This window comes from Lepidochelys kempii, chromosome 2, assembly GCF_965140265.1.
Source record: "Lepidochelys kempii isolate rLepKem1 chromosome 2, rLepKem1.hap2, whole genome shotgun sequence".
NCBI lineage: Eukaryota > Metazoa > Chordata > Testudines > Cheloniidae > Lepidochelys > Lepidochelys kempii.
The window spans coordinates 240,796,450-240,817,665 of NC_133257.1; the positions used below are offsets into that span (position 1 = coordinate 240,796,450).

Below are 21,216 nucleotides of genomic sequence, written 5' to 3' on the forward strand. Positions count from 1 at the left end.
AGTAACTGCTTTGCCTCTGTACTATATTCTGACCCAAAAGTTTATCACAGCTATTTAAACCTTTAATGACTTCATAAATTTACTTAACTCCCACATACTGGTTGGCAGTGCTGATTAGTGGATAAAGTCTACGCATGCCTGTGCGGTCTCTCTTTTAACATAAAAACCTTATCGCTTGTACAGAAATTTAATTTGGGAGGATTAGTCCTTTGTATGTAATGCCTGACAGTTTACATTAGCCTTTCCCTTAGAATTTTGAGGGAGAGACAATTGGGGTGGGGAACGAGTAGTAATTCATATGCAGGGACTGACAATTTACACTGATCTGAGGCCAGAGGACTTTCAGTATTAAATTCAGGGTATACACACAAACCAACAAAAAACCCCACACATCTGTAGTGCAAGAGACCTGAGGTTTAAGAATCTGATAGATTATCAGACCTAGAAACAAATACCGAATACCTTTAGTAAACTGAGATTACCAATTGCATGTAGCACTTGTTTCATTGTCACCAGACATTACATCTTCAGAATCACATAATTTACCGTTTTGCCTCCTCCCTTCGTCCAAACTTAAAATTTCAATAGATTGTAGCGATCTCTGTCTTGTACTTCATTACAATTTGAAAGACTGGAATCCTACATTTTAAGTACTGTGAAGCACTAAACTAACTAGTAGCTCATGAGATATCAGGCTGTGTTTGAAGGTTAAAGACAAGATTGAAATCAGGTCATTCTGATCCCCAAACACAAGGGTTCCTTTATTAAAGTCATTTTTAGTATGTTTTGCTGAATATTAAATTGTAACACTTTTTAATAGAGTTAATATTTGTTCCTCTGCTTTACTCCCTTCACAACCTTTAGACAGTCGATATTACAGCCACACAGGGACGATGATGATCATCATCTAGTCCAGGGGTAGTCAATAAGCAGACTGCTGGCCAAATATGGACTGCCAGATGTTTCTGAATGGACTCCAAAATCTTTTTATTTACTTATCATGATTTTTTTTTTTTAAATTGTCTTCTCTGGAGTTTGGACTTGACAAAAAAAAAAACCTGACTACTCTCAATGTAATCTGACCATCTGTGTAACAGACCATTGATTTCATCCAGTGAGTTCTGTATCAAGTCCATAACTTCTAATTAAGCTGTATCATATTTTAGAAAGATATCTATATGGATTTAAACTTTAAAAGATTGAAAATACACTACATGCCTAAGTAAGTTGTTCCAATGGTTAATTACTCTGTTAAAGATTTGAGCCTTATTTCTAGCCTGAATTTTTCTAGCTTCATCTTCCAACCATTAGTTCTCATTATGCCTTTTTCTCCTAGATTAAAAAGAGCAGTCTACTACCAGAAATCTCTTCCACATATAAGTACTTGTAGACCACAAAAGGCTAAGGGATGACTTGCTCATGGATAAACTAAGTAAACAGTGTTCCTTTCGGACTTGTTTACACATGGTATTATTCCAGAATAGCTATTTTGCTTTAAATTCACACCCAATCTTTTCCAGAAGGCCTTCCATGAATAGACAAGCCCTTAGTCTCTCACTTTAAGACATATTTGCTAGAATCAAATCATGCTTGTGGTTCTTTTCCAAACTGCTTCTGATTTTTCTAGATCATTTTTGAAGTGTCAACATCAGACGTGGACACAGTAAACAGCCTCACTAAGGTGATTTGACATTCCTACTTAATATTCCCCACTTACAGGTTACAGCATCACACTGGTAGTTAAATATTCAGCTGGTTATCTATCATGAGCTAGAAGTCTTTTCCCACCATCATTGTTTTCCAGGCTACAGTCCCCCTGCCATAGTAAGTATGATCTACCTTCTTTTCTTCCTAGATCTATGATCTGACATTTGGCTGTATTAAAACTTTAAGTCAGAGATGCCATGAGTCCTAATATCAAAACAGTTTCTATAACATTTCTTGAAGATGCTCTTGGTGATTTGAGGATAGGACTCCCATTACTCCTCAGACTTTGCTGGGAAGAGGAATCTGAGAATATTCAAAAGATAGCAATATAGAGTATTTGTTTTAGTTTAAATGCATTGTGCAAAGTCCAATATCTTGTGATCTGCCAGAGCTAGAAACACCAAACAGATTCAAATTATTTCACCACCAGAATCTTCCATCAGCCAAAGCACGGACAGAGACTGGACCTTTCTTAAATATTTAAATATACCTGTGCTAGTGCTCAACTTTTCATTTATGAAATTCATGCAAGAGGAAAGCCGAGGCTAACAGAAGATTATAGTTTGTTTTGATTGATCCTATCTATGATGTAGCATGATTCTACTCTACTGTATTTGTTTATTTGGGGGGGGGGGGAGCAAGAGCAACATCTGTTTAATTTATCAAGACAATTAAGGGGTGACTTGATTATGGTGCATAAGTACCGTCACAGAGAAAATACTAGGTAATAAAGTGGAAAAAGCCTCCTGGAAAACAGCATAACAAAAATGATTAGCTGTCAGTTGAACCCAGACAAATTCAAATTAGAAATAAGGTACAGAATTTAAATCACCCTCACTGTTAACTATTGGAACAAGCTACCAAGAGATATGGTGGATTCTCCATCTGTAGAGGTCTTCAAACAGAGACTTTATGGAAGATAAAGATTTTTTGATGGCCCATGATATATAGGTCTGACTAGATGGGCTAATGGTCTCTTCTGGCCTTTAGAATTTTATTCACATACCCCTGAGTTTAGCATTATGACAGACAAAACTGGACGGTTTATACACTTTTCAAATAATTTTTTTTCTTCTCATGATGATATGGCAACTTGTGAATATACTTCATGTGTCTGTTAGCAAACAGCAAAGCATAGATTAATAGAGTGTTTAAAATGGTATACAGGAAAGGAGGTTTGAATATAAAATAAAAAGCCTTTTGTATTATAAACATAAAACCTCCTTTGGAGGAGGCACTTACAGAGCTAGGAAGCAATTACTATTGAATTTGCTGCACCCCACACAGAGAGTGTAATGATGTGCAAGAGATAATTAATCTCCACCATCCTGATTTTCCCCTAAGACAATTCTAAACTAGGGAGCTTGAACCTATTTAAAAAGCCTAATGAGGCCAAGATTTGCTTGTTTCACTTACCTTTTAAAAGTTGTCCCTAGCATCTATCAGCTCAAGATTTTTTGTTGTTGCAAAGTAAAGCTGGATCCTTGTGGAGGTGTCCTTATTCCACATGAAAGACAACTGGAATCCCAAAACTGGAGACCTGGCTGCTGCACTTGTATAATAATCTCACATTTATGTACTCACAGTTGCCCCAATTGGATCCTAAGGCACTAATGAATAAACTATACTTAGGATGATATGCCACTGAAGGCAGCTATTTTACAGTATTTAAACTATTTATCTATTGACATTGAGTGCCTTTTCCAATTGCAATGGAAGTTTAGATAGAAAGCAGTTTCCTGAATTAATATGGGTGCCTTTGGCCAAATTCCCTTACAAGTGCAACGGGACCTTTAATAAACCACAAGTATTTGTAGACACTGATTTTACTTTCATGTAAAGGCTTGTCTACACCAACCTGCACTGATTTAAACAAGTTTGTTTACATGTCTCCACAAACTTGAGGAATAAGGACAGATTTAACTCAAAACTAGTTAGAAACCAATTTCATTAACCTGGTGCAGTTTCTCGGTGTAGTCTACCCTTCAGTGTCTTTACAGGTCTCCTAGCCAGGTTTGAGGTCTTAAAAAGCACATGGTAATAACTGGTTTCAGAGTAGCAGCCATGTTAGTCTATATTCGCAAAAAGAAAAGGAGTACTAGTGGCACCTTAGAGACTAACCAATATATTTGAGCATAAGGTGTCACTAATACTCCTTTAAAGTAATAACTGCAGCCACAGGCAGAAAATATTTATGTATATGCATTTATACATACACAGTATTACATAAAAACTATGCAACTTAAAATGACTTGTTTACAAAGTCAAGCACTCAAATGTTAAGGAAATGCCAGATTTACAGATGCATGCACAATATTAATTCTGCCTCATATTCATCAAATGAGGCAGGGATCCTGTGGAAAAAGTAATGCAGTTATAATACAAGGGACAGAATTCAAGTTGCATAGGAAATTATAGATCTTCCACTTCCTAACTTGTGTGGTTTCACTTTGCAAACTAATTAACAGGTTAATATTTTAAAAAGAGCAAGAACTGTTGTATACAACTCTAACAAATCCTCCATCACACGTCAGGGTTTGATCACTGCAAAATGAACTTCTGCCACTTGAGCTATAGAACCAGTTATGTTAGCTGGCACAAGGAGAAGGCTTTATCTCAGAGCTGGGGCAAAGAAAGATGAAATATTGCAGCCATGAGTTGGATCCAGGTAGTGTTTGAGGAAGGAGTCCAGCCCAGCTCTACCTCCAACCAAGGTGGTACCTCCAGTAGAGGAGTGGATGCTGGGTGCCGGTGGGTTTACTTGGGGAGTCTGGCCCAGCTGGACTGGGAAGGTCCTGCCCCATGTAGCATCCCAGGGTAAGGAAGAAAAGGGAAGGGAAGACTGGAATGATGGGGGCATATGCTGGGTTGCAGGGAATGTGATGTGTGCACCAGGGAATCGAGATGCCCAGCCCACCTTTCTCCTCCCTCCCATTGCTCTGGCAGCTCCTGGTATAGTGTGCAGTGGTGCTGCATTGTTCTGGCTCTTTAGAAAGAGCATGTTCAAAGTTCTCCTGAGGCATGCACTGGAATTTCCTTGGATAGGAGAAAAGGCAGGTTGCTAACCTGCGGCTTTTCTACATGCTGAATTTCCTGCTGAAAGGAGGATGGTATTGGAGCATCTCAAAGAAAAGTTACTTTACATTTATGAGAGATTTTTGTATTAGGCATCTTAAATAAAGGGTCACTAACAGCTTCCCAAATTATAGACAAACATACATGTTCGTTAAGGAAAACTACACTAAAATAAAATGTTCAGTACTATTTTTTTTCCTGTCTTCCTAGAGCTGATGAGACAATGGCCTGAGACCAAGAATCTGTAAGTATTATTGAACCCTGAAGAATAAACAGCAAATGGTAGATTGTGATGGTATCTCAACACTAAATTCATTCATTTAAAAGGAAAAATGTAGTTCAAATAGATTAACAGACTGATAAAGCCCATCTTATCTTTTAACACTAAATGTTTTAAACATATACTGGAACACTTATCCAAGTATGTAACAATTTGTATTCTCCAATTCCCTGCAGTTAATATGAAGGCTCTAGATATGCCCAAAAACTTAATTTGTGTGGTAACAGGGAACCTGACAGTATTCTAAGGATTAATACGACGACAACTTAATTACGGAGTTACTGAGACAAACCAGATATTCTGTGACAACTAAACAGCAGCTCCACTGAACAAAGTAATTCCATTACAACTTGTGTTGATTTCTCCATATTGCTTCATAACAATACAGTTTACGTCAACATAAATAAGAGATCAGAGAGCATAAAAATGGAAGAGACCTATTAGATCTTTTCCTGCAAATACAGAATGTTTACCAGACAAAGGGTTCCAATAAAAGAGACCCAAAGGCTATACATTTCATCTTAGCTAAGCAGCTTTAGAAACATCCCAACAAGCCTCCCTACAGTTCTCTGTACAGTTTAATAAGAGTTTTAGAACTGATTCTACAGTTGCCCTTAAGTTCTCAGATTCAAAAACATTAGCAAACCAACATCCCACTAAATATCTAGCCAACTGAAAAGGGGAGAAAAGAGAGGGAGAAATTCAGGCCTGGTCTATGCTTGCAAATTAAATCAAAACCTAACTATGTCAGTTAGGGCATGTCTACACTTACTGGGGATCAACACTGCTGGGGTAGATTTAGTAGGTCTAGTGAAGACCCGCTAAATCGACCGCAGATCATTGTCCCATCGACTCCAGTACTCCACTGGACCAAGGAGCGTAAGGTAAGTCAACAGGAAAGGGCCTCCCGCTGACACAGCGTGGTGTAGACACTGCAGTAAGTCAGCCTCAGCTACATTGACTCCAGCCATGTTATTCACCTACCTGGAGTAGTGTAATTTAGGTCAACTTACCCCCATAGCATAGACAACGCCTTAGGGACTGAAAAATTTCACACCCTGAGCGTCACAGTTAAATCAACTTAATCCCTGGTCTGGACATAAAGTAGGTTGACAGATTTCCTCCGTCGACCTAGTTACTGACTTTTGGAGGGGTGGATCAACTACATCAATGGAAAAACCATTTCTGTCAATTTAGGAAATGTCTACGCTAGGTCTATATTGGCAGCGCTATAACTATGCTGCTGTAGCGAGACATACCTTTAGATCTGGTCTACACTAGAAAGTTACACGAGCATAACTGGTGAAAACAGCACCTGTGAAAAAGTTATACAGGTATAAGCCATAGCATGGACTCTTATACTGGTATAGCTTATTTTGCTTCCCAAACTGGAATAAGCTCTACCAGTGTAACTGCATCCACACTGCAGGGGAATGGCTACTTAACTATACTTGTACATGTAATCACTAAAACATTCTAGTTTAGACAAGACTAATGATTCACTTTAAAATACAATCTAGGGTAGCTTGAGAACAAAAAACTTCAAGCACACGGCTTTGATTTTTCTTCATACATGTTCATGGTACATATGGTCCAGCCCCCTAGGCAAGCTAGTTTTGGGGTCAGATCTTAAAGAATTTCTGCTGTGTATGGGGTTGTTGGGTTTTTTAAAAAACAAGATACATTAACAATGTTTACACAGGTTTCAGAGTTGCATCCGTGTTAGTCTGTATTCGCAAAAAGAAAAGGAGGACTTGTGGCACCTCAGAGACTAACAAATTTGAGCATAAGCTTTCGTGAACTACAGCTCACTTCATCGGATGCAGAGTCTCACATCACTAGGTACATTTAAACTCTGCATCTCTTTTGGGGAGGAGCTGTAAAAAAAACACAACAACATGTTTTTTCTCCAGCAGATGTGTATGTATTTAAAGCTGACCTGCAATGCATTTAAGACGTTCTAATGCCACTTTATGGTGTGAGAAAATGATCTGAAAGTTTGTCAAGATAAAATATTTTTCTTGTTTGGACAGGCTAAGAAAGTCAAATCCAATCTTCCCTGTTTTGGTTGGTTGACTTTTAAGTCCAGGACATTTGAGAGAGTTTTGAATCTTAAAAGGCTCCCTTTTCTGAAGTGTTAGTTACTGAAGTTACACAGGTGCTAAAAAAGTCCATTCAACAACATAACTTCTCTCAGCTCGTAATGTTACTATTGCACTAGTTCTCCAGTTGTCAACTTGTGTTCTAGCTTAGTCAGGATGTGAATTTCTAATCTTAAAATCAGTATTCTTATTAAAAATATATCTTCCCGACCTTTACTGATAACAAAGCAAAGAAAAGAGGCACAAACCTTCCTCTCCCTTTCCCTCCCCCCACTTCCCATTTATGTAGGCAACTTAAAAAAACAGAAGTTTGTTGTAATAACTTAGACAGTATTTTGTTGTTACTGCTTTTTGTATTATTGTTGCAATATTAACTACACTATATATCCACTTAGGTCAGTTGTATGTTTCCAATCACTAATGCAATAAAATGATGGTTTTATTTGAGAACAGGATGTTTTTTAGCTGTATGATAATTTAGTGTGGTATGGGTGAACATAATTGGTAGTTTTCAAATTCTGGACTTTTAAAAACTAGCAATTTATTTATGATCTTAATGAAGATCTGCACTCCTCTTCCTGGGAATTTCCTTAGGTTAATTAAGGCACTTGATAATTTGCTTAGCAGTGAGATTCCCATTTCTAAGCAGGATTGGAAATTGGGTCCTAAACCAAGCCAACCATGAGGACCATTTCAAAAGTTATTTATCTCCTGGTATTATGTAAGATAAAGAGCTTTCTACTGTAAGATCCTTACCTCTCAGAGCCAACATCACATCTGAAGTCTTGTCTTATTAGAGAGAAGAAGTGTAATACTAGGTAAATGGATTAACATCTTAAGACCTTTGGCTGCCAAATTTGTTTTAAATAATAGCTAAAACATCTACGAAAAGGGTGTTTTAGACCTAGATACAAGAAGTTCAGTAAGGTTTGGCCTCATGCTTTCAGCATTTTTACTCATCTGAAGATTCCCATTCTACTACTAAAGCTGTGTTATTTTCCATACTGGTTCGTCTTTTTGGGAAGGGGAGGGGTAGAAAGATGAGATGAAGGGGAAATAAAATATGTATCCTTTTATACACAATGCTAAAGTAGTAGTTTAAATCTCGTGCAAGATATTTAGCCCAAGGATAGCTCTTTTAAATCTAAATTTAAATGAATACATGCTTGATGTTATGTAAAACTTGAAGTTGTACTTAAACACTATTAGCAGGCTGCTGTAGGTGCCTGATCACAGTAGTTTATTGTAAAGAAAGTTTCTTAAAAAAAATTTAAGAATCACACACTACTGAATTATGTCCTCTTTTGTAGAGTCTAAAGAACTGGACATTCAAATCATTAATTGGATTCACAGTGTCACAGAATATACACTAAGTGAGCTGACCTATTACTACATACGTTAACTCCTACTCCTTTCCCCCGCCCCCCAAAATATTACATGACATTTTGAGAACTAATGGAGCACTTCACTGATCTGATTTTAATTGCCATCGCACATGTTTCCTTATATTGAACACCAGCACATTCTGGAATGGAGAAAAATGGCTACAGAAAAAAAAATTGAGTAGCAAATCTGAGTACAGTGATTTAAGAAGAAAAAGTGTTTGTCCTTAACTGAGACATTATACAATTCCTGAAGTAATTTTAGATGGTTTAACAAGATAAGAGTTTTCCACTGGCAAGTGAATATTCTTCAGTTTGTTACTTTATCAGAGAAAAGGCATATGCAAATTTAACTTGAATTAAAGCTGTCTGGCTAACTATTTTGTTAGTCACACTTGTTTTTAAAGCTTTATTTTCAAAAAAATCTAAGCATAATCACTTAATCAGATTTTTCATATTAGCAAACCCTCTTCCTTTGCCCAAAACCTGTGACAGTGACTATCAACCTTGCCTTAGCTAGAAAGAAAAGGCTACTCATGCTGGTATAGTTTTCACCCCAAAAGACTCACCTCTACAAGCCTATAGCAGAAATAAAACAAAGACAAAAGTTATATGGTAATATATTACTTTTAATTAAAATACAGATAGGATACTATTATGATAGGCATAACAAAACTGTTTCTTTACTTTAAAATGTAATGGAATTGGAAATAAAGTACTATACCCCACATATCAAAAGATGAAAAGTTTGTATTCAAAACAGGTCTCTGTACTGTACCAGCATACAGTACCTAAAACATTCTTATTGGACAAAAGTTAATCTCATTCAACTCAATTTTGAGTCATCTAGTCTCAGTTTTTTCCCCATGTTTATTACAGTTCAGCAAAACATGCTTTGTTGAATAATTACAGTAGTTAATGTTCGTACAAGTTCTAGATATGTTACATAAATGTTAAGTATAGTATAAATCCTCAAACTCCAAAATACAACTTAAAAGATGATTTACAGCACAAACACAATACAGGACACAGATAGATAATTTTTGGATGGATTAGGAAATATCAAATACAAAATTGTTACGTGAAATTCCACATGGTTTGTAAAATTGTCTGTACACTGTAGCACGTGTAGAAGGCTGTACCTTAAAACCAAGGAATGCATTCCTTAGATTTAGAGAAATGTAACAAGCTTCACTTTTAGTATCTATAGGAATGCAGGTCAGACCTTAACTGTCTTAACCCAACCACTTTAAAAACAGTACTATCAACTTGAAATCTAGTAAATTAAAAAAAAAAAGTTAGCATAAGGTAAGTACCACACTTGCTCCCTAACTTTCCTCCCTTTACCAATACTTGTGGTTTTAAAAGGTCACATTTTTAAACATGTTCCCTGTTTCTATAGAGGTTTTGTACAGCAATAGAAAAAAGAACTGACTATGCTAGGAAAACAACGAGTGTGACAAGAGCTGTCATGTGCACAAACTAAAACTGAAAAAGAGAGACTACCTTCCCACAGTCTCTTCAGGTACAGTATTGCTATGGCAGGTAAAAAAAAATTCAAATTGTTTTTAAGTTGACAATCCTTTAAGCAAAGGGGCTTGAAGGGACGGTCTTCCAATGAAAATTTAAATCTTCAGTAAAACAGCAGAAAGAAGCAGAAAGTGGTGGAGATTTAAACTTCCAAACTCAGATTACCTTTTAACAATTTTGTAGAAAAATAGCAGCCAGTGTGTCTGAATTGTAACAACCGTTATTCCTTTATCTGATTCGTGTATGCACTATTCCTGATCACCATGTGCCTGAAGGTATTTCTGTGATTACACATCATGTGCAAGTATTGACATAAGCCTGACAAAAAGTTTAAATTCTTATATTTACGTAACTTATTAAGGGGAAGTCGTCATTAGACTGAAAACCCTTCTTACAACAAAGATCCTATCAGCAAGGAGCAGACTTATAACCCCCAAATCTCACTACCTTGCCATCTTATGCTTATTTTCCCCCTGCCCTAAAATGAGCTCATAGCATTTTCAGGAATTAAAGGTACAACGAAGTCAATTTATATCTAGTTTATAGTTAAAAGCGGGCATATGTAACAGCACGTGTCGTCCCCCCAGTGACTCAACAGCCCATGGACAGAGGTATAAGCCTGGCTGCAACCTTCACTGTGGATCCACAGCGCTGATCACGCTCCTGAGCCCATAGGTACAGTCAAGCCGCACAGAAGTCCTAGGTGGGCTGCTCTGCCATGATCTCAGCCGTGGCCCGCACATGCAGGAGAACAGACCCACCATGTGCATTAGCCACAGCTTCCTCACAACACCCATAGCCTATGCCGCGCTCCCCCTACCGCAGCATATAACTCGACACCGCCACCGTGTGGCAGCGGGAGAGCGCTGCAGCCTCCCCAGGCACCAGCGCGCGCTGCCGCACAAGGCCCAGCCCAAGAACCAGAGACAACAAAATGGCGGCCGCCCGCTGCGTCACGTGACCCCCTTTGTGCCTTTCGAGGCCTGGGAAAGGCCCTGCCAGCCGCCGCGGCGGCCGGGTTCGGGGTGGCGGGGTCCACGGGAAATACTTGGTAGGGGACGAGGGGGATGATTTGGTCTCGGCACCCTCCCTCTCCAGTCCCCTATCCCCGCGGGCGGGGAGAGCGGGGAGAAGATGGCGGCCATTTTGTGCTTGCGCAGAGGCGAAGGTGGGGGCCCCGGGTCGGGTGCGGGGGGATGGAGGAACCCGGCCGCGGGGGGGGGTCTCACGTACCGACTCCTCTTCCTTCTCCATGCCCGTGGGCATCTGCGGCACAGCCCGGTTGATGGAGGCATATTCGGCCAGGTCGGGCAGATCCTCGCAGCGGAAGACGGGCAGTGGCTTGGACGCGTCCAGCGCCCGGGCCCGGAACGACAGTTTGCTCATGTTAGGCAGCGATGGCGGCTCCGACTGGGGAGGGGGGGGCGGCAGTGAGAGCGCTCCGAGCTGAGAGCCGGACCCCGCCGAGCGCTCTCATGGAGGGACCGGGGCTCCCCCAGCGGGGCGGGGCGCACTCCGACGCGGAGCCCGGCGGCGCCGGCTGGCGCGGCTGGGCTAGGCGCTGGCTTCTCTTCTCTGCCGCTCCGGCTCTGCTCAATACGCCACGGCCAACATGGCGGACATTAAACCTCGACTGGCCGCCTCTTTCAGCCAACCCCAGCGCCACAGCCATTCCCACACTGCATCGCGCAGGGGCGCGGGCACAGCGCCGCCCGAGGCAGGGGGCGCGCGGCGCGGGCCCTGGGAGCGCGGGCACGAGAGAGCGGGAGAGCTCAAACGGGCCGAGAGGGATGCTCAGAGGCAGGTGTCCGAGAGATTCCCGTTTCAGGGCGGGACAGGCTGTATCCGCGCCTCAGCGTGAGGAGAGGGCCATTCACCCTCAGTCGCTGGGACAGAGGCCCCGTGGTGTGGGGTCGGGGGCTAGCTACGGGCCTTCTCATTCACTGAGGGGCAGGCAGGGGGACAGGCCCCCTCATTAATGGGGTAGGACCACGCAAGACCCTTCACGGCCGGGGGAGACAGACTACCTGGGAGTCAGTTGTAAAGACAAGCAACACAGGCGACCGACCTGGCTTAGGCCGATGCGTGAAGCAGCCTGGGCAGGGAAGTGGTTGTCTTCTAAGGGTAGTTTCCCTCCCCAAGACCTGCTGCTGTTGAGGTCCCTGGCAGCCCGTCTCAAGGGGTTTGTGACATCAGAGTCCATAGAACTGAAACCTCAGCCATAGAGAAAGGAAGAGATTGGCACTAGGACTGTTTAAAACTTTTTTCTGTTTGTTCCTGTGACTCTAACTCTTGAAATTCTGGTTTTGTTAAGAGTTTAACACTTCATGTTTAGTAGTCTGAGGGTAGTATCCCAGTCGGCTACTGTAAACCTTGATACCAAACAGATGATCCTTAGCCCAAACACTTTATAACCTAATGAAAGGCTGAGCTGCTAAACCACATTTGAGTCACACAAGATGTCCCCAAGAAGAGCAGGGAAGACAAAAGTTAACATTCCTTATATTTCTAGGTTAAAAAAAACAACTTTTTTTCTGGAAAAAGAAAAACTTCAAAGAACCAAAATGTACAGCAGTTTAAGTTTTAAACAGAATGAAGTCCACAGTAGTGGCATATACACTTGATGCTTGGGAAGGACTAATTTCACAATGCTGAAAACGGTTATGAGCCAGATTATCTAGGAGGAAGAATTTAATCAGAAAAAAGTGAATGATGATTGGTTAAGAATACTTTACTAGCTACAATTGAGGAAGAAGGCCATACTGGTTAAAAAAAAATCTGGTGTAGCAGGGGAGTGAAGGCTGCTGTAAAAAAAATATTTTATATATAAGAATATACAAGTGGAAGGAAGGGGAAGTTGATAGTAATCAATATAAATCAGAAACTAGGAACTAGAAAAATTGACAAGGAAAGCAAAGGGACATAAGGAGATATCTATGGCCAGCAGAGTTAAGGACGATAAGGAGTTTTTAAAGTCTATTAGGAACAAAGACTCCGAACAACAGTATTGGTCCATTACTAGATGGAAATGGTAGAATTATCAACAATAATTGTATTCCATAATATTTCTGTTCTATAGTTGGGAAAAACATATGTAGTCATACGAGATAACGCTTTCCATTCCATTAGTACAGTGGTTCTCAACCTGCAGCCCAGTTAGCACACAGCTGTGGCCCAGCTCAGCTGCGTCCCAAAGGCTGCCCTGCCCTCATGGCAGGGGTCCAAGGCAGGCAGCTGGCCGGCCCTGTGAGTGGCCGGGGTCCGGGCTGCCACTGTCCTGCCACCCGGTCCCTATGTCCCAGGTAACACATTGTATAAATGAATTGAGAACCACTGCATTAGTATCTCAAAAGAACACTAACTAGTAGCTACTAAAAAGTTAGACATTTTTAAATCTGCAGGTCTAGATAACTTGTATCTAAGACTTAAAAGAGCTGGCTGAGAAGTTCACGGGACTGTTCATGTTGATTTTCAATAAGTCTTGGGACACTGGGGAAGTTCCAGAAGACTGGAAGAAAACTAATGTGCCAGTATTTAAAAGTGTAAGTGAGATGACCCGGGTAATTAGGGACCTGTCAGTCTGAAACTGATCCTGGGCAAGATAATGGAGCAGTTGATACAGGACTTGATCAATAAAGAATTAAGAGGGTAATATAATTAATGCCAATCAAATGGGTTTGTGGGGAAATAAATCCTGTCAAACTAACTAGATATCTTTTTGTGATAAGATTATAAATTGGGTTGATAAAGGTAATAGTGCTGATGTAATAGTCTTAGAATTCTGTAAGGCATTTGATTTGGTACTATATGATTTTGATTAAAAATAAAAATATTAATATGGCAGACATTAAATGGATTAAAAGCTGGCTAACTGATCGGTCTCAAAATGTCATTGTAAACAGGGAATCATCATCAAGTGGGTATGTTTCTAGAGGGATCCTGCAGGAACTGGTTCTTGGCCCTATACTATTTAACATTTCTATTAATGACCCAGAAGAAAACAAAATAGTCATTGATACAGTTTGCAGAGGACACAAAAATTGGGGAAGTGGTAAATAATGAAGACGACAGGCCATTCATAGTAATCTGGATCACTTGGCAAGCTGGACACAAGCAAACAATATGCATTTTAAAATGGCTAAATGTAAAAATATACATCTAGGAACAAAGAATGTAGGTCATACTTTCGGATGGGGGAGTTAATCCTGGGAAACAGTGACTCTGAAAGAGATTTGGGGGTTGTGGTGGATAGTCAGCTGAACATGAACTCTGATGTGATGTTATTGCCAAAAGGCTTACTGCCATCCTTGGATGCAAAAAGGGGAATCCCTAGTAGGAGTAGAGAGATTATAACTCCTGGGGGGAATTCTGCACCAAAAAATTTAAAATTCTGCACACAATATTTTAAAATTCTGCATATTTTGTCAAAATAAACACAATATAATCACACCAGTTTCAATTATTTTGGTAATTTATTTCAACATAACTGTCAGCTAATAAGTCTAACAATACAGCTAATAAAAAAGATCCAGGAAAAGTTTTTTGACAAATAGATTTCTTACTAGGCATTCCTTACTTAATCATAGAATATCAGCGTTGGAAGGGACCTCAGGAGGTCATCTAGTCCAACCCCCTGCTCAAAGCAGGACCAATCCCCAACTAAATCATCCCAGCCAGGGCTTTGCCAAGCCAGACCTTAAAAACTTCTTAGGAAGGAGATTCCACCACCTCCCTAGGTAACACATTCCAGTGTTTCACCACCCTCCTAGTGAAAAAGTTTTTCCTAATATCCAACCTAAACCTCCCCCACTGCAACTTGAGCCCATTACTCCTTGTTCTGTCATCTGCTACCACTGAGTACAGTCTAGACCTGGCAAGTCCCAGGCAGGATAGGTAAGAGAAAGAGCCTGCCTTCTTCACAGAGCCGGTCAGGGGATAAGAGGACACAGACAGCATGGGGGATCAGACAGGGGCTCCTAAGAGCTAGTGATGGAGGACAGACTAGGGCAGGGGCTGAATGGGAGTGGAGGTGCAAGGCCACATGGGCAGAGAGGGAGAGGGTGCAGAGCTATAGGGGAGAAGAGGGACAGCTGAGTGGGGGCACAGAGATACATGGGGACAGGGGGTGCAGGGACACATGGCGATAAGGGGAGGGGGCTGGCAGAGGAGACATGAACAGAGGGGAAGGGGTGCAGGGCAACAGGGGGGACTTTGAGTAATAATAATACAGAACTCTGAGTAATAATTCATTTAAGCTACAGTACAGAACTGTATTTCCCACACCCCTCAGAATGCAAAGGCTTGGGGGATTCAGGGGTAATAGAGAATCTGAGGGAGAGGGAAGTAATGCTGGAAAGGAGCACAGGTATGAACCTGAAGGGTTGTTGGGTATGTGTGGGAAAAGTATGGAACAGGTTCTTTGTTGGGGGCAGGAAGGGATTGTTAGGGAGCGTCCCCATGTAGACCCTGGCTGACCCTAGCCTCTACCATTCAGTCAGGCACATCTGCCCCTGTCCCCATGTGTCTCTGTGTCCCCACTCAGCCATCCTCCTTCCCCCCTGTTGCCCTGCACCCCCTCCCCTCTGTTCATGTCTCCCTGCATCTCCTCTGCCAGCCCCCTCCCCTTATCTCCATGAGTCCCTGCACCCCCTGTCCCCATGTATCTCTGTGCCCCCACTCAGCTGTCCCTCTTCTCCCCTATAGCTCTGCACCCTCTCCCTCTCTGCCCATGTGGCCTTGCGCCTCCACTCCCATTCAGCCCCTGCCCCAGTCTGTCCTCCATCACTAGCTCTTAGGAGCCCCTGTCTGACCCCCCATGCTATCTCTGTCCTCTTATCCCCTGACCGGCTCTGTGAAGAAGGCACAGAGTTACCTATCCTGGCTCGGGCTTGCCAGGTGTGGCTGCAGTGTTCTAGCACCACAGTGCCCTTTAATAGGCAAAAGGCAGAACTGCAACAACGTTTTAGCAGTAGCTATTTTCTGGAAAAAAAAATTAAAAATAGGCACAGCACATGAAATGTGCATGCATGCAGTGGTGCAGAATCTCCCCAGGAGTAAGATTTTACCTCTGTATTTGGTACTGGTGTGACCGCTGCTGGAATACTGTGCCCAGTTCTGGTGTCCACAATTCAAGAAGGATAGTGAAAAATTGGTGAAGGTTCAGAGAATAGCCACAAGAATGATTAAAGAATTAGAAAACATGCCTTATAGTGAGTGAGCTCCTTGACTCTATACATTTAGATTAACAAAGAGAAGATTAAGGGGTGACGATTACAGTCTGTAAATACCAACACCTGAAAAAAATATTTAATAATGGGCTCTTCAATCTAGAAGTGAAAGGTCTAACATAGGCGTTCTCAAATTGGGGCTCACAAGGTTATTATATGGGAGTCACGAGTACATGCACAAAACAGAGCGCAACAGCTATAAAATATATCATTTAAATTCAGTGTTTTAGAAAATTACACACACCTTTCCGTCACAGTGTAGTGTACTTACTTCAAAAAGTATTGTAAACATATAATGCAGGAATTTTTGTTTCTAAACAAAATATATATTTGTATTATCACTATTTTAAGGAAACTGGACTACGGGGATTGTAGTATTATGCACGCAGTTTATTGTCTTGAGACTAAAAAGGTGGGACTGAGACAACAACATTAGAGCTAAGCTTGATTGTTCAGCGCTGAAGAGCTGCATTAAACCACAGATCACTCAGAACACATATTGGCCAATAAAAAGTAATTTATAATTTAACAGACACTCAGGCAGAGGCAGAGCTAGGGGGACTTGCAGGGGCTATACCCATCAAAAATTTTTCCTTAGCCCTGCTCTTCCCCTGAGCCACCCCTCCCAGCGAAAAGGTCAAATGTAATGCAGAAATAAGGGTGGCATGATATGGCATTGCCACCTTCACTTCTGCAGTTCTGTGCTGCTGCCGTCAGAGCTAGGCATCCAGCCAGCAGCTGCTGCTGCTCTCCAGCCACCTAACTTTTGAAGGCAGCGTGCTACTGCTGGACGTGGTGCTGCCTTCAGAGCTGGAAAGATGTGAAAAGTGATTTACAAATATCACTTTTCACATCAGACTTAGCGCTCCGTTGCCATCCTTCTGCGCTGCTGCTGGCAGTGGTGCTGCATTCAGAGCTGCCCTGCAGAAGTAAGGGTGGCAATGCGATATTAAGTCTGCTATGAAAAGTGATATTGACAAAGTTTCTTCATGCCCTCCCCAGTATTAAACAAGTTATTTTAAAAAAAAATATTTACTATGCTTATAACAATAATTCAATAAAAAAATTTTAGTCTTAAAGGGGTGAAAAAATGTAAGTTCATTTTAAACAATAGGGTTATAAATTTAGCATTTAAAATACTGTTAAATATAAAAAATGTGTTTTTAATTTATAAGGGGAGTTGCACTCAGAGACTTGCTGTTTGAAAGGGGTTGCCAGTACAAAAAGTTTGAGAACTACTGGCATAACATACAATCCAATGGCTGGATGTTGAAGCTAGACAAATTCAGAATGGAAATAAAGTGTACATTTTTAACAGAGCCAGTAATTTATCATTGGAATCATTGGATATTTTTCTAACATATGCTCTAGAAATTATTTTTGGGAAGTTCTATAGCATATTAGGTGATTGCAATGGTCTCTTCTGTTTTTGGAGTTTATTAATCTAGTTTAAACTTGTTTATATTAGGGTTTTATATGTGTTTACTTAATTGGGTTAACATGATTGACTTTTCTTGTACAGCGAAGCTAATGACAGTGAAATCTCACATTCAAATTGCCCCAATTTGTGACACAGCAGCTCCTGGAATGTCAATTTTCCTAACCCTTCATTAACTAGAGTTGAAGGTGCAACTACTGTCTATTTTAAGAACCCTACAACATCAATTTATTCATGTAAAGATATTCTTTTGGGCCAAAATTTAAAACTGATCCAAGAACTATATAGGTGGACCCCTTTACCCAAGCAGAGTCCCATTCACAATTCAGTTCTCAGTACAGGATTAAGGTCTATAAGTTGTGTGTGTTTATAATATTAAATAAAATCATGAAAATATTTTAATATACCAGTTCATGTTTTGTTTGAATTTAAACAGTTCTCTCCAGTGTTTTAAAGGCAAATATTGTGGCACTGTGTTAGTGCATGAGATCCAGAAGATAAAATTGACCTGTTTATTTTTTTTGGAGTGACGTGATAGGTAAGCAGCTGCTTTTGATATACAAATACATAAATAGTGGAAATAAAATTAATTTTTTAAAATTCTTTCAGTTTTAATAATTGGAGGTGCTGTTTTTGACCCAGATAAAGACATTGTTTTGACCCTATCATCATCATAATGGGTTAGATTTAAGAATTCCTCTATGTTGGTTGAAACCTTGCTAAATGTAGTTGTTGCTAGCAAAGTTTCAGTCCTGTGGTTGGACACTGGGCTACCTTCCAGCCCAGGCTCTCAAAGTGCTTTACACACTGTAATTAATCTTCACAACATCCCTGGGAGAGGTAATTATGTTACATGTGTTACTGAAAGGTAAAAGAATATTTGTGGAAATACCAAGAAAGGGACAGTTATTAATGACTGAGATATGGTCTCTTATTTATATGAGATATTCAAATGTTAGAGTGAAATGGAAAATATGATATTAATTTGTACTTTCACTAGATATTTCAGTGAAGTGTTAAAAATATAAATAGCTTTTTACCCTAACTTTTATAAATTAAGCATTAATATTCATTCAGTAAATAGAAATGCTTTCTTATTCTTATTTAAAAATTTAAGATTTTCCAATGCACAGGAGTTTATAAATTTGCAGTATAAATTATAAGTACACAAGTCTCAGCTATTGTGCATGCAAAGTTTGTCTTCCAAATTTTACTGTTAACTGTGAATTATGTATTATGTACTGCAGTACTGCTATCGGTACTATGTACCTTCAGAGTACGTTGGCATTTGTCAGTACTAGAGCATGTACTGAAACAGATATCAGGCAATTAACCAGAAGGTACACCAATAAAATGTAACCTTTTTCTCTCATCAGTGTCAGGAGAGGAAATTTAAATAATAAAAAGCTAAATTTAAATGATATGCCATTCTTTAAAAAAAGAAGGATATTCAGAGTTAAACACTAATAGTTCTTGTTTAACCCTTGTGCCTAAACCTTGCAGTTTACACAAGTGTACGCAATATTGATATACCACTTGGGCACAAACAGGGTACTTGGTTGGTTAAAAGCTTTTTGCCTAAAATTCTTGGGGCTAGCTGTTCATTTTCCCAACAATAGACATATCCCAGGAAAATTATTTTCTGCTGCAAACAGATGAAAACTGTATTAATCCTCAAGTTACTGTAAACCATTTGCTGAATGTCAATCTTTTAAACTATAACTTACATGATAATACTGATACTGGAAAAACAAACAAAGATCACAAAATTAGGTGACGTGTACTGAAATTCAGGATTTCTGCTCTGAGCAGATTACAGCATGGAAATGTATGAAAAACCATTCAGAGGCAGCACTTACAGTAGAGGTTGTTTGAGGTTCAGTAATAATATATGACAACATTTCAAATGTTGCCATTTCTGGGGTCTTCGATGTAGGTAAAATAGGAATTGCCATACTGATACAGATATTTGACCCATCTATCCTTTTATCCTGTCTTTAACTGTAGCAGAAAATAGACACCCCCCTCTCACCCCCCATCATTAATTCAGGTGTACTTCAAAAAAATGTGAACATCTGCAGCTGTTTCACTTAGAAATTCAAGATGTCTAATTAAATCATCATACAAAAGGGATAAAAGTTTATCCTTATCTTTTGCCTACTTGTTTATTGATAAGCTAAAGTAAAAACTGCAAAGGAAATGGAAATGTCTGATCCCATTACACCACGTAGCTTGTTTTGTTCGGCAAAGGAATAACAGAAGTGATAGAGAATGTGATATTTAAAGTATAAGTGCTTGGTTTTCATTTGTCTTTGAAGTAGGGACTATTCTATACATAACTATTTATGTATTATATTCAAGGGCTTTCATTGTCTTTGCATGGTATTTTTAGGAGGTCCAAAAATCACTGTTGTACTTTTAAAAAGAGCTAATCATGGTATAGAGTTCTCTCTGTTTGGAAAATTAAGTTCCTGGCATATTTTTCTAGAAGCAAAGCTCTTTGGTCTGCATGGTGGTTTCTTTTAGCATTACACTTTCTCATCTGCAAAGACCTTTTTGATTAAAAATGAAAGATGATGCATATTTGTTGCCCATGCCATATCCATCTGAAATTGAAAGTCTCCACCACCTCAATGTCTTTGTGTTGCAGTTATAGAGGACAAAGATTTGAACTGTGAAATATGGGTCACTTGGTAAATAAATAACAATTCTGAGACACTGACGGGATAAGTATACTTCAGAGGCATGATAGACAGTGAGTTTTCTTGATTTGCTCTGATAAAAAGTCAAAGGTGCAACTGATAACAGATTTTATAAATGTAGTAAACAGTGTATACATCATATCAGTTGAGGTAAAAAAGCCAGACACATTAAGGATAGAATAAACAGAAAGGTTGCTTTTAGTCATTCTTTAATGAATGCTTTAAAATGCAAGAAAAAATGGAACCTCGTTCTCCAGTATTGGCGTTTGAACTGGACAGAATGACAGTAGTAGAGAGCGGATAGAAGTTTCCTGATGAAAACTAATGGAAGTTTTCACTGTCCATTGGAGGAACAGCTTCCAGTAGCTAGTCTGAAAATGTGCACTTCAGGACCTAGACTCTCTCTACTATCTAAGTGTAAAGGAAGTAAGTACAGTAGAACCTCAGGGTTGCAAACACCAGAGTTACAAACTGACTGGTCAATCACATGCTTCATTTGGAACAGGAAGCACACAATCAGGCAGCAGCAGAGACAAAAATATTTTTTAAAAAGCAGCTTCAGTACAGTACTGTGTTAAACAAACTACTAAAAAATAAAGGGAAAGTTTAAAAAAAAAGATTTGACAAGGTAAGGAAACTGTTTCTGTGCTTGTCTCATTTAAATTAAAATGCTTTTAACCATCATTTTTCTTCTGCATGGTAAAGTTTCAAAGCTGTATTAAGTCAATGTTCAGGTGTAAACTTTTGAAAGAACAACCATAACATTTTGCTCA

The 21,216-nt window shown here is 39.9% G+C and overlaps 1 protein-coding gene across 7 annotated transcripts in view; it reads right to left on the reverse strand.

Moving 5' to 3' along the window:
• EPC1 (enhancer of polycomb homolog 1) overlaps window positions 1-21,216 on the reverse strand; it is a 101,509-nt gene that overhangs the window by 71,958 nt on the left and 8,335 nt on the right. For 2 of the 7 annotated variants that reach the window (XM_073334413.1, XM_073334414.1), the window contains exon 1: window positions 11,310-11,797. The exons of 2 other annotated variants lie outside the window; for them this stretch is intronic. In XM_073334413.1, coding sequence (XP_073190514.1) covers window positions 11,310-11,462 — 153 coding nt within the window. In that variant the 5' untranslated portion in view covers window positions 11,463-11,797. Of the gene's footprint in view, window positions 1-11,309; window positions 11,798-21,216 lie in introns of those variants that run through there. 3 more of the 7 variants (XM_073334415.1, XM_073334419.1, XM_073334418.1) reach the window with 3 other exon arrangements.